Source organism: Musa acuminata, chromosome BXJ2-11 (assembly GCF_036884655.1).
Source record: "Musa acuminata AAA Group cultivar baxijiao chromosome BXJ2-11, Cavendish_Baxijiao_AAA, whole genome shotgun sequence".
Taxonomy (NCBI): domain Eukaryota; kingdom Viridiplantae; phylum Streptophyta; class Magnoliopsida; order Zingiberales; family Musaceae; genus Musa; species Musa acuminata.
In genome coordinates, this window is record NC_088348.1 from 5,915,862 (window position 1) to 5,929,520 (window position 13,659).

The 13,659-nt window shown below is 37.7% G+C and overlaps 1 protein-coding gene across 2 annotated transcripts in view; it reads right to left on the reverse strand.

Moving 5' to 3' along the window:
• Nucleotides 1-13,659, reverse strand: part of LOC103970930 (DNA mismatch repair protein MLH3) — a 39,530-nt gene that overhangs the window by 22,605 nt on the left and 3,266 nt on the right. For both annotated transcript variants that reach the window (XR_010492719.1, XM_065134234.1), the window contains exons 3-4: nt 12,874-12,925; nt 12,736-12,783 (exon numbers count right to left, since the gene is read on the reverse strand). Coding sequence is in view for 1 of the 2 variants with exons in the window: in XM_065134234.1 (XP_064990306.1) it covers nt 12,736-12,783; nt 12,874-12,925 (100 nt within the window). In the remaining variant the exon portion in view is untranslated. The remainder of the gene's footprint in view (nt 1-12,735; nt 12,784-12,873; nt 12,926-13,659) is intronic.

The following is a 13,659-nucleotide window of genomic DNA, read 5'->3' on the forward strand; positions in this document are numbered from 1 at the left end:
TTCATTATACTCTCTTATACTCTCTCTCAAACTTTTTTTTCCTCTCCTAAACTCTATAAAACAACGATTTGTGAATTCAATCGAGGTTAATTTGGGAAGATTAAGAGGAAGAACTTTCTAATCAAGAGGTATGTATTCGTTTTTTTTAATTAGAGAGTAATTAAGATATTTAAGATCAAGGTTCGTTGTACCATACCGTACCGGCGTTTCGATCCGGGCTCGGTACGGTACCGGTGTACCGAATAATTTTTTATTTTTTTCATACTGTAGCAGTGCTACAGTATAGTACTGTAGTACTGTAGCGGTACCGGGCGGTCCGCGTACCGGTAACCTGTCGGACCGGTACGTTTCGGTACAGCAGACCTTGTTTAAGATTATGATTAGTGTGTTTCATGCATAGTAAATATTGAATAATATTTATGATAGTAAAATAAGTTTTATTAAGTTATATTAAAGTTATTTAATGCTACGATTAGTCATTTTAATAATGATTTAATCAAAATTTATTCGATTTTATATCAATTCAATGTCTTTAATACCTATTAGAGTATTTGTCATGTTTATAACGGTGAAAGAAAAGTAATTAGTGAAAAATTAGCTATATTAATCGGATAATTAGTGTAGATAAATGATGATTTTATCATAATTTAAATCATATTGGATTAAAATTACATATTTAATGTTTCTTTTATGTGTTTAACATATATATAATGGTAAAATAAGTTTAATTATGTTTTATTAAAGTTATTTAATACTGCGATTAGTCATTTTAATGATGATTTAATCAAAATTTATTCGATTTTATGTCAATCCAATATCTTTAATACCTATTAGGGTGTTTGCCATGTTTATAGTATTGAAAGAAAAGTAATTAGTGAAAAATTAACTATGTTAATCACGTAATTAGTGTATCTAATGATTTTAATACTTCTTTTATGCATGTAACATATTTATGATCATAAAATATGATTAATTATGTTTTAATAAAATTACTTAATGTTGTGATTAATGATTTATGATCGATATTTGGTTAATTTAATATGTTTATACTTTATAGTTTATTTGATTTAAATTTGATAGGATCATGGCACCAAAGGAACAGCCACATGATGATGCATAGGTTCATGCCCGAAAGCTAGATGAAAACCGTCATCAATGGCAATGTATTTATTGTGACTACTTGGTTAGGGTGGAGGAATAACTCGAGTGAAAATGCATTTGGCTGGTGGGTATCCTGATGTTGCAAAATGTAATAATGTTCCAACGGAGATCCGTAAATTATTTCAAACCAAGCTTAAACAACCAAAGGAAGATACATTAAAAAAGAAGGAAAGAGTTGAGGAAGAATATCATAGGGCTACACAGGAACCAGTTTATGATCAGTATGAGGGTTGCGGCGATGAAGTCGACCCGGATCTCACAGCTGAGATTCGTGCATCATTGGAGCATCAGTATACGATCGATGAAGCAAAGAGGCATCAACGACCTGACTCATAATTGGAGCATGGCAGTGGTAGTGGAATCCAGAGGTCAACCAGCATGAGGCAACCAACTGCTCCTTCTCAGTTAGGTTGAACTAGTAGCATGAGTATGGTGGACTCCGTGATTTTATGAGAGGTCTTGGCAGGAGGTCCGCACCAGATATTGTTGATATTGATCCGCAAGCCTATACCCCACAAACAGCGAAACAAACATGGATTGATGATACATACACAAAAGAAAAAAAAAAAAGGGATATTGGGAAGGCAATCTCAAAATGGTTCAACTTTCATAGGATTTCAGCCAACACAGCCCAAGGTCCATATTATCATAGCATGATCTCTTCTATTCAAAAGTCTGGCATAGAGATCCAACCTCCAACACCGAAGGAGATTTACAGCGTGTACTTAGACGAGAAGGTGGCAGAACTAAAGGATTGGATCAAATCCTTCCAGAGGCAATGGGACGAATATGGGGTGACATTGATGTGTGACAGTTGGACAGGACCAACAAGAATGAGCATCATCAACTTTCTTGTTTATTGCAATAGAAGAGTAGTGTTTCATAAGTCTGTTAATGCTTCTGAAAAAATCCAAGATGCAAACTACATTGAGAGCTTAATGGACACTATGGTAGAGGAGATTGAACCACAGTATGTTGTCCAAATAATAACCGACAATGGAGCGAATTTCAAAAAGGTTGGTTTGCAATTGATGGAAAAAAAAAAAACTTTGTTTTGGACTCCATGTGCTCATTGCATAAATCTAATGCTGAAGGATATTGGTGAGTTTGATGTGGTCAAGAAATGTGTAGCTCGAGCACAATCAATTACAAAGTTTATATATAATCATCATTGGGTCCACGCATTAATGTAAAAGTATGTAAACGGTGAGATACTTCGACCTGGAATTACTGGGTTTGCTACAAATTTTATTGCATTAAAGTCATTACAGCAAAAAAGGCATGGCTTGAAAGCAATGGCTAGCTCACAAGAGTGATCTGAATCCAGATATTCGAAATTGAGCGATGGAAAGAAGATAGAAAAGGTCATTCTTTCCTCTAGATTTTGGGAGATTATAGCAGAAATCATAAAAGGTGTGGAACCACTTTATATTATCCTCCGTAAGGTCGATATGGACAAGCGTCCACAGATGCCGTATCTTAAATATATGCTGATTTCAACAAGAGAGGAGGTCAGGAAAGCATTCAAAAATGATTTTAAAACCGACCAATACGTACGAATCATTGATCGTCGGACCGAAGTTCGTATGGATCAAGATATCCATAATGCAGGTAAATTCATATTCAGAATAATTTAATTTATTATTATTTAGATAATAAAAAATCATACTAACAAAATTATGTTTTACAGCGTATTATCTACACCCGACAATTCAATATCGATATGCTTTCGGAACGTAAAATAATTTCCTAACGACATTACGAAATGTTATATATTGGCTCTTGCCAAACAGTACCGAGGCAGCCGATGCTCTTATGGAGGATCGATTATTTCGAGAAACAGTTGGTTCATTCTCTGACGTTGTAGTTGTATCGTATCGTTACATTATGGATCCTAGTGAGGAAAAGTTATGCATATTGATTATCAATTATATTTAATATTAATTATTTGTTATGCTAATAAAATCTTATTTATATCTTTTTGCAGTCGAGTGGTGGCTACAATTTGGAGGCGATGCACCACATTTAAGGAAGGTTGTCGTTCGTGTACTTTCACAGACAACAACATCTAGTGGTTGCAAACGTAATTGGTCAACGTTTGCATTGATTCATACGAAAGTCCACAACAGACTCTCCTACAGACGGTTAGAGAAACTAGTATATCCATTATAACATACGGCTAAAATTGCGATGTGCTGAGTTGGATAAGGAGTTAGAGGAATCAGATATTGATCCCATTGACCTCCAATTCTACAACGAAGATTCAGAGCAAATGTTAGATTGGGTTGAAGCAACAGAGAACCAAGAGGATCCTCTACTTGATGAGGCGGGAGATCCTCAGCGTCCTTCACGTTTTATCACCGAGGCAATAAAAGAAAAAGAAGCACAACCCTAACAGGTGGAAAATTGTTAGGACTCTAACTAGGAGAGTCCTAATTGAGAGGGATATTAATGTAAAACCTACCTAAGCCGACCCCTATTAAAGAGGTGAAGAGGCAGACTAGGGTTAGGAGGTTCTTTCTTAGAGAAGAATTAGGAGTTGTAAAGGAATAGGAGTCTTGAGTAGGAGTCCTATTAGGAGTTGCTTAGAAGTAGGAGTCTTGAGTATGAGTCCTATTAGGAGTTAGGGTTTAGAAGCCCTATCAATAACCATGTATTCCTTCTCTTTTCATAAGCAATAGATGAATCTTTTCTGCAGCCTTTGAGCAGCAACTTGGAGGGAGGAACCCCTATAGAGTTCTAAGGAGGCCGATCCCCTAAAGAGATCAACCCCAAGTTTAGAATCTACAAGGATTCTAACACCTGGTATCAGAGCAGCGTTCTTGGCATCTCGTTGCCCTTCCATAGCCATCCATCAACCCTCCACAACCGCCCAAAGCAATTCCCACAATTGTTTAAAAGATCGTCGCCAAATTCCGTCGTCATCTCCACCACCACGGATCATCCTTTGATCTCCCCGTGAATTGCAACAGGTTCTGATTTTCTACCTTCCTGCTCCTGTAATTTAGTTATCCTTATTCAAAAATCTCAAAAAAATTATTCTTGTATTGCTGCATAAACTTTTCGTCTTAAAGTTTTCATCTCTACGACGAAAGATACATTGCAGAATTCCAGCCGCATAGCACTATCTGTTTGATCTTGCTATTATGTTTTTTCTATCCAAATTTCTACGAAATTTTTATGGCATCTTTGACACTTCCTAACAGCAGATTTTCCTTTAGTTTTGTCAAAAAATTCTCAATATAAACCATTGATCTTTTACGTCTAATCTGCTATACTTGAAAATCTGCATTGTAAAATTTCAGCCGCATAGCACTGTTTATTTGATCTTGATACTATGTTTTTTCTGTCCAAATCTCTACGAAATTTTTATGATAGCTTTGACACTTCCTAACAGTGGATTTTCCTTTGGTTTCATCAAAAAATTCTCAATATAAATCACTGATCTTTTACGTCCAATCTGCTATACTTAAAAATCTGTGCTGCAGAAAATTTTAGCCACATATTATTTGCCTTAACCCATTTATTTGCAATATTTTTTGAATGAAATTTCTTATACACTTTCTTGGCTTCCATCTAAGATTGATCTATTGAGGAATTCATTTCTAAAAAACGATTTTGTGTTGCTGCAAATTTTCGTCGTAAACCGTTGAAATTTTTCGACGAGAATTCTGCTATCGCAACTTGCACCAATTTCCTTGCTGATATACTGTGATTTTGCTACCAATTCCCTCCTCAATTCTCTCAAGTTTTTGGTGGAAATTACGTCGAGAAACCATTGTTTCTTCGACGACAATTCTGCTCTTACAAGACAACACATACTTGCTGCAACTTCCATTGATTTCTATCAAACCTTTGCTGCCATCTACCACAGATCTAAAACTTTCATCCACAGCCCTAAAACTCCACCAAACCACACTCTCAAACTGCACACAAAACAAGCCTAAATCGCAGTCTACATCCACCGATCCACCAACCCTTTCGACCATCATTCTCTCAACCTATACATGCCTTTAACCTGACAACAAAAGAGATATCTTAACATTACATATTTGGAGGCATATACTATGGCATCTAAGGAGGCAATCAATACTAAATTCGAAGCCTTGGAGGCACGAATGGAGGATAAGATTCGGACGCTTTTTACCGAACTTAGATTGGGCCGACCACTAAACCCGAAGAAATCATATCAAGGAGAGAGCTTTGCCCAATCACACCAAGCCCAAAGAGATGACTTCCAAGGGAGGGGAGACTCTATGACTGACCCCAACTATCCACACATAAGATTAAACTTCCTTAGATGGGAAGAAGGAGACCCGATTGGTTGGATTTCGCGTGCGGAGCAATATTTTCGGTACCACAAAACCCCGGACGCATCTATAGTGAAAATTGCAGCTATACATCTTGAAGGGGATGCCATACAGTGGTTTAACTGGTTTGAACACACTTATGGAGTCCTTTCAAGGCGACAATTCAAAGAAGGATTGCTGATCCGCTTCAGACCAACTGATTACGAGAATATTGACGGACAACTAGCAAAGATTCGACAAACCTCCACCATACAGGAGTACCAAACCAGGTTTGAAAGGTTATCTAATTAAACTCTTGATTGGTCTCAAAAACAGCTATTGAGGACCTTCATTGAGGGCTTGAAGCCGGAGATCCGAGGAGAAGTTAAAGCGCGACAACCGAACACGCTTATGGCAGCCATCTCTTTTGCACGATATCAAGAGGAGCGATTGAATCATGAAGCTTGGAGGACTAGGGTTGCTCCTCAACCAGAAATACTGAAGCCCTCAACCCCCCCTACTGTCGATCGAGTCCCTTCACCAAAGAGGTCGACAAGAGAAGAGCTTCGGGAGCAATCTGCGAAGCGGTTATGTTGGCATTGCGACGAGCCATGGAGTTACAAGCATTGCTGTAGAAAAGGGATACTTCTTTTGATTGAACCAGTAGAAGAAGAGGTCATTGAACATTCAAAAGAGAGCCTTAACGAAGAAGATGCGAAAGAAGAGCCACAACCGACCGACGTTACAGTACACACACTAGCTGGCTACTCAAACCCGCAAACGATGAAAGGGAGACTTCTTATGATTGAACCAATAGAAGAAGAGGTCATTGAACATTCAGAAGAGAACCTTGAACATAAAGAAGATGCGGAAGAAGAGCCACAACCGACTGACGTTACAGTACACGCACTAGCCGGCTACTCAAACTCGCAAACGATGAAAGTTTGAGGCCTTCTCAAACAACAACCGATCACTGTTCTCATCGACACGGGCAATACTACTAACTTCCTAAATAGTAAGCTTGTTGTTCGGATGCCATTACCTATCAAGAATCGCTGCAGGTTTGATGTTAAGGTCACCGACGGATAGATTTTGAAGTATGATCGTAGGCGCCCGCAAGTGAAACTGTTGCTGATCATGAGGCCTTACCAAGAGATAATTGCATATTTCTTCCTTCTCCCTCTTGATGATCATGAGGTCATGCTCAGAATTAAATGGTTGACGACATTATGTGATATTTCTTGGAAGTTTATGCAACTAATTATGAAATTTTATAGTAAGGAGAAACAGGTGATACTGAACGGGAAACGTGGGGGCGACGTAACGACGATTTGCACACAACAAATGGAGAAGGTTTTGCATAAAGCATGCAGCGACTTTTTGGTACAACTTGAGCAGCAAACTAAGGGAGAGCCAACAGAATTTGAAGATCCAAATCTACTTCCTTTGCTTGCTGAATTTTCAGATATATTTGACGAACCGCGTAACCTACCTCTTACCAATCGGCATGATCATTGTATAACGATTCTTCCAGGCAAATCTCCAGCAAATGCTCAGCCATATCAGTATCCACATCTCCAGAAGGATGAAATAGAAAGGATTATAAAAGAGATGCTCGAAACAGGAGTTATTAGGCCATGTTGCAGCCCCTACTCTTCACCGGTGCTCCTCATACGAAAGAAGGATGGAACATGGCGATTATGTGTTGATTACCGAGCTCTCAATGGCATAACCATCAAGGATAAATATCCTATTCCAGTAGTAGATGAATTGCTAGATGAAAGGGAGCACAAATCTTCACAAAGCTGGACCTTCGATCCGGATATCATCAAATACGAGTATGCGAAGAAGACATATCGAAAACCACCTTTTGAACACACAATAACCACTATGAATTTTTGTTTTCTTTAAAAGAAGGTGGAATATCTTGGGCATATCATATCAGAGGAAGGTGTGGCAGTAGACCCCTTCAAAATTGAAGCAATGCAAAACTGGCTGACCCCGAGGAACATAAAATTGCTACATGGCTTTCTGAGTTTAACAGGCTACTACTGCAAGTTCGTGAAAAACTATGGAGAGATCAGTGCACCACTTACTTCCTTATTGAAAAAAGATGACTTCCAATGGTTGGACAGAGCCTCCGCTGCCTTCGACAAACTTAAGGCAGCCATGACGACGACGTCGGTGTTAGCGCTACCAGATTTCAACCGACCCTTTATCGTTGAGGCTGATGCATCTGGAGACAGAATGGGAGATGTTCTCATGCAAGATGGTCGACCACTTACATACATTAGCAAGTCATTGTCTCCCCCCTATCAAAATATATTAACATATGATAAGGAGATGCTCGTCATTGTGCACGCAGCAACGAGGTGGAGATCGTACTTGATCAGGCGATGCTTTCAAATCAAGACCGACCATAAAAGCTTAAAATATCTCTTGAAGCAGAAGATATCTTCCCCCGAGCAGCAAAAATGGGTAACAAAGGTTCTTAGATATGATTATGAAATAACTTACAAAAAGGGGAAAGATAATGTTGTTGCAGATGCGCTTTTACGGTTACCTAAGCAAGCTGAATTTTTGGCCATTTCACTTTCGACTAGTGACTTCCTTAAAGATATTAAGATGGAATGGCAAGAAGATTTGGAGACCAGTAAGATCATAAAAAAATTGAAGGAAGCACCAAGCTCTGTGGCTTATTACAATTGGGACTCAAAAGAATTACACTGTAAGGGACGCATTGTGCTTATGACAAATTCTACTTGCATCTTCATGAACAGATTTTGGACAAAGTTATTCTATATACATGGTACTAAATTAAAAAGGAGTACGACATATCACCCACAAACCGACGGCCACACGAAAGTTATAAATAAGTACTTGGAGACAGCCCAAAGCCACCCACCAAATATGATTACCCATGGAGAACTCCAGACCCAGCCAAGTGCCATTGTTGATCGACGGATCGTGACTCGACGACGACGACCCACTACTGAAGTGCTAATACAGTGGAGGAACCTACCAACAGAAGATGTCACTTGGGAGAACTATGACGACTTGAAGATCAAATTCCTAGAATTCATGAATCGTCAACCTCGAGGACAAGGCTGATTTGAAGAGGGCGGGTCTGTTAGGACTCTAGCTAGGAGAGTCCTAATTGAGAGGGACATTAATGTAAAACCTACCTAAGCCGACCCCTATTAAAGAGGTGAAGAGGCAGGCTAGGGTTAGGAGGTTCTTTCTTAGAGAAGAATTAGGAGTTGTAAAGGAATAGGAGTCTTGAGTATGAGTCCTATTAGGAGTTGCTTAGAAGTAGGAGTCTTGAGTAGGAGTCCTATTAGGAGTTAGGGTTTAGAAGCCCTATAAATAACCATGTATTCCTTCTCTTTTCATAAGCAATAGATGAATCTTTTCTGCAGCCTTTGAGCAACAACTTGGAGGGAGGAACCCCTATAGAGTTCCAAGGAGGCCGATCCCCTAAATAGATCAACCCCAAGTTTAGAATCTGCAAGGGTTCTAACAAAAATCCCCCTCGATTACAACATGGTAGGAGTCAAACTGCTCAAGGAACTACCGACACCCAACGGTCACACTCGTCCGCCCAACGTGCAAAGGCAGATGGGAAGGCAGTAGCATCAGTTGCATCGTTGGAAAGAATCGAGTCGGGCAACAAGACACCTTCATAATCACATTCTCTTTCTCGCTCGGTCCAAAGACATAATAGCAACACGGACAATAGTGCCTCGACAGATGATGGCGGTGATGCCGGGCAGTCGTTGGTCTCGTCTACACAACTTGAGGGTGGTGAATGGACTGAGGAGCAATATTTTACACATGCCACTCAAGATTCAGATCATGGAACTCGACAAGGTACTAGTCAAGTTTATGCAGGGAAGGGGAAAGCAGTAGATGAATATGAACAAATGCGACAGAACATACATGATATAGACACAGAAAGAGACTCATCGTATTCATAGCCATCGTATTATGGAGAATCATACGGGCAACAACAGTATGATGATAGTTGATCATCCTTCTCTGAGCAACAGCATGATACAGAACAGCACCAATATATGCCTCAAGAGCTGCCTCGGACAAATATGATTCATGACGATCAATCTACGATCAGCATCACATTGATGCATCAATGGCATACGGTGTATCAATACACTATGTCATGGGATCAATTTCATGATTGGGTCCAACAAACGTATCATATTGATATGTATCAAATCGAGGACCCCGATCCACCACCCGTGGAGGCCCGTCGTTCGTTTTAGTGGTAGAATCAACAATCAAGTATATCTAGATATGTGATTATTTAATTCTTTTAAATTTTAGAGTTTATATTATAACAAAATAGTCTAATAATTCAACTGATTTTTCTGTAGATATTTCAATCTATAACAAGCTGAAATATGAACCTCGAATAAGATTACCTCAAAGCCCAAAAAAGATATGTGATACTATTCTTACCTAATTTACATTGATTTTGCTAAACTTATACTATTACTATATTTATTCGTAACTTGAAAACCTTATCCTAACTTTTTTTTAATTTTCAGGTATTTTCGGAGAGTTAAATCGGTGAAATCAGGTGTACCATTCGATACACCGTACCGTACCGAGCCCGGGTGGAAACGCCGATGCGGTACGGTACGGCAAACCTTGCTTTAAAGTACTTACAAAATCAAATAAATGATAGATTTCTATGTTAAAGGAAAAAAAATGCTAGCATATTTTATATTTTTCTTGATGCCTAAAGTTTCTACCAACTTTTGAAGTTTCATCTATCCTCTTAAATAAAACATAATCAACCATTGTGTAAAAGCAAAACCATCAACAACTAATTTATACAAATCTGAGATGAAACCCAGAGTTTGTGTCATGTTAGAAAGTCTCAAGATATTGAAACTAGTCACCATCCATAGGTACGCACGAATTTTGGAGTGTATATATATATATATATATATATATATTATGTGTGTGTGTGTATGTATATGTATTTTCATGTTACACTTGCATAACTCGATAAAAATTTGCTTCTCCCTTTCAACACTTTACCATATTTTGTGATCCCTATGCTTTCAGCCTAAAATCAGCAATCACCATCAGCAATTTTCTGCAAAACCAAAAATTACACTTCAATAAATAACTTTCCTTATTATTTCAGTTTTCTTGTCTGTCTTTACCAACTAATACTGTTGAGAAATCATCTCTGGACTGTTGGAACCACCTACCTTCTGATGTCAAAATTGAAAACGCAATGAGCTACACTAAAACCAAGACTTAAACGGCTAATTCTAATTTTGCATAAAAGTGCTAATTTATTACTAAAGAAACTTCCTACTAACCAGTATACTTTTCCTAGATTGCACTTTCTTAAGTTCTAACTTGTAACCAAATTACATTTAGGTGAAAGGAAAAGAACTCCTTATTGAGAGAGAGAGAGAGAGAGAGAGAGAGAGAGAGAGAGAGGAACTCTGCTTCCCTGATCAGGATGCTCAAGGCTCAAAGTGACAAAAAGATAAAATACAAAGTTGACTTGAACCAGAAATGGCAGTCACACAAACTGAATGTCTAAAGACAGAATTCTATTGATATGTGCAAAATGGTTCTCCGATTGAATAACAACGACTCTTTCTACACCAACTTTTGGAGCTTAAACTTGTAATTAATCTTGGGTATGCTGAGGACCCAAGGTTGATCTTGAGACAGAAGAAGCATGTCATATTTTCATTAAAAATTACCATGCTGAAAATGTTCAAGTTTGAGTACGTGGTCGATAGGGATGGGTTAGGTCTAACATATGGTATTCACAAAGCTCCCTCTTAAGCATCTACACTTTCTTCTAGTTATTGTTAAGTAGACACCACTTGATGTACAAATCTGGACAGATTTCTGTCTGGACTCAGGAAAGACAGGACCTTTGTACACCAGGAACAAAATAACATTAAATATTGCTATTTAATTTTCCTATTTGCAAAGAAATATTCTATTTAAAAGGCAGTAGAATGTGTCCCGTAGACAATGTGATATAATGACTATACACATGTACCCGAAGGTGGGTGCACTTACAGTCTTTCTGTAGAATGTTAAGGAGAATAATATGTTTTCCCAGGAAGATGGTTGTTGCAAATTGCATCAGTAAGAATTCACAAAATGTAATCATATTACTTCAACAGAGCAGTTTCAGAGGTATGGAAATTGTGATAAAGAAAAAGGAACACAATGCTTTCCACGTAAGTTGAGAAATTGCACAAGACAATATTACATGAGTTATTTAGAAAACTGAGAATCATCAAAAATACAAGATAAGCTATTATCATAAGCTGACAGAAAGGACTTAAGATCAAGTATCAAGATTTAAGCCAAGGCCCCATGTCTTATGCTTCATTTGATTCTGTTGACATTATAATAGATCTAAAAATTGTGTTCTAAAACAACCCCAATGCACTAATTAAATGCCCAAGCAACAGTAAAGGTGGTAATCCTTAGTAAAACTATAAAGCTAGCAGACACTTATTTGCTTGCGGTACCCAGAAGATGCAATGATACATTGAGAAGCTGAAGAAGCATGATTTGTAAAAGCATGGCAATCGCAGTATAGACCAGGCATTTATGTTACAAAGGAGATATTTCCCTACACAAAGCTATATGGCAGGAAAATATCCATGTAGTCGGCTCCAAATAATTGGGATATTACAGCATGTTGCATGTATGTTCAAAATGCAAACTGCTTGATGGGTCTAACCGGAAAGGTTTTACATACGCCATTGCTAGTGCATGCCCATCCACGAATGATTCAACTACCCTCTCATGAATGATTTTTAAATACTATATACATAGTGAACAATAAAAAAAATAAGATTTTCAAAGAACAACCCTCTAAACATTGTGTCAAGCATGTCAAAAACATGTTGTCTGAAGAACCAGATAGAGATTGTAACATCTTAAGTTATTGCTTGTGCGTCCCTATACTATCTATTTTCACATTTTAACATAAAAATGTTTCCCAGACAACAAAGAAACAAAATTGCAGCAGGAAAAGGTGTGTATCTAATTTGCAGAACACAACTCGCAATCAGAAACAAGAGATGATATAGAAAAACCATCTACCATGCATAAAATTATTCTAGATTGTCAGAACTATGAATTAAGCTACCAGCTGCCACGAGAAATTTCTTGATGATCCAAGAAAAACAATACAAGACAACTAAATCCTTGGTTAAATTGCAGATTCAATATTTATATTGTAACAAAATGTTGAGAGAGGAGTTCAGACCATATTTTTCTCCCAGAATGACCAATTCATCTCTTGTAATACCACAACCTAGAATCAAAGAGAAGTTAAAAGATCCATGCATGTAGTATAATTAACAGGTTGAAATAGTAAGAATTGTGAGACCAGGCATTTACACACCATCATCTTCTATTTTGATATAACAAGTTCTGACATTAACAAAGACAGAAACCTGAAAAAGAAGTGATTAAATGTTAGGATGCAAAATCAAATACAACCAATTACGGAGTCAAACATATTTAATCAGGTCGATGGTTATCCTGAAGGACATACATGATCCAATTTAAGTGAGAGGATTTCAAAAAAAAAAAATCAAACCATTCATTTAATTAGACTCTGTCATCTAAGTTTGATACTAGAGGGTGTGTTGAACCATTAGTTTCAACTAACTTTGTGAGGTCAAATTAGTTCCAGTGAATCAACTTTTGCAAAAGAAAACAATATGACTCATATAGAAGAAAATAAATACCATCAAAATATTTTCTTAATAAGGCATGTCCCTCATAGTGATGACAAGTTATTTACCTAAAATGGAAGGTTTCATCTCTTCTTCTTTTTTTCCAACTCCAACCAGTTTAATATGGTCAAATTTACAAAGCCCCATATAAACTTGTTGAAGTTTTGGAATGTAATTTTGAAGAAACTGCTGGATCACATTTGAAGGTCCTACCAACAATGGGGAAGTGAACAAGAAAGAAAAGTAGCTAACATGTTAAGTATCCCGCCTGGGACAATACTTGCAAAAAATGAAAAAAGTAATCGATGGTGCTCGCAGAAGTGGTGAAGCATGTAATTTCATTAGACGAAAGTAAGGAACGATGTCCCAGGCAACATGGATATATGTGGTGCATGGTTTGTTTCCCAACGGTGAAATAGGACCAAGCTCATGAGCTTATATTCTTAGAT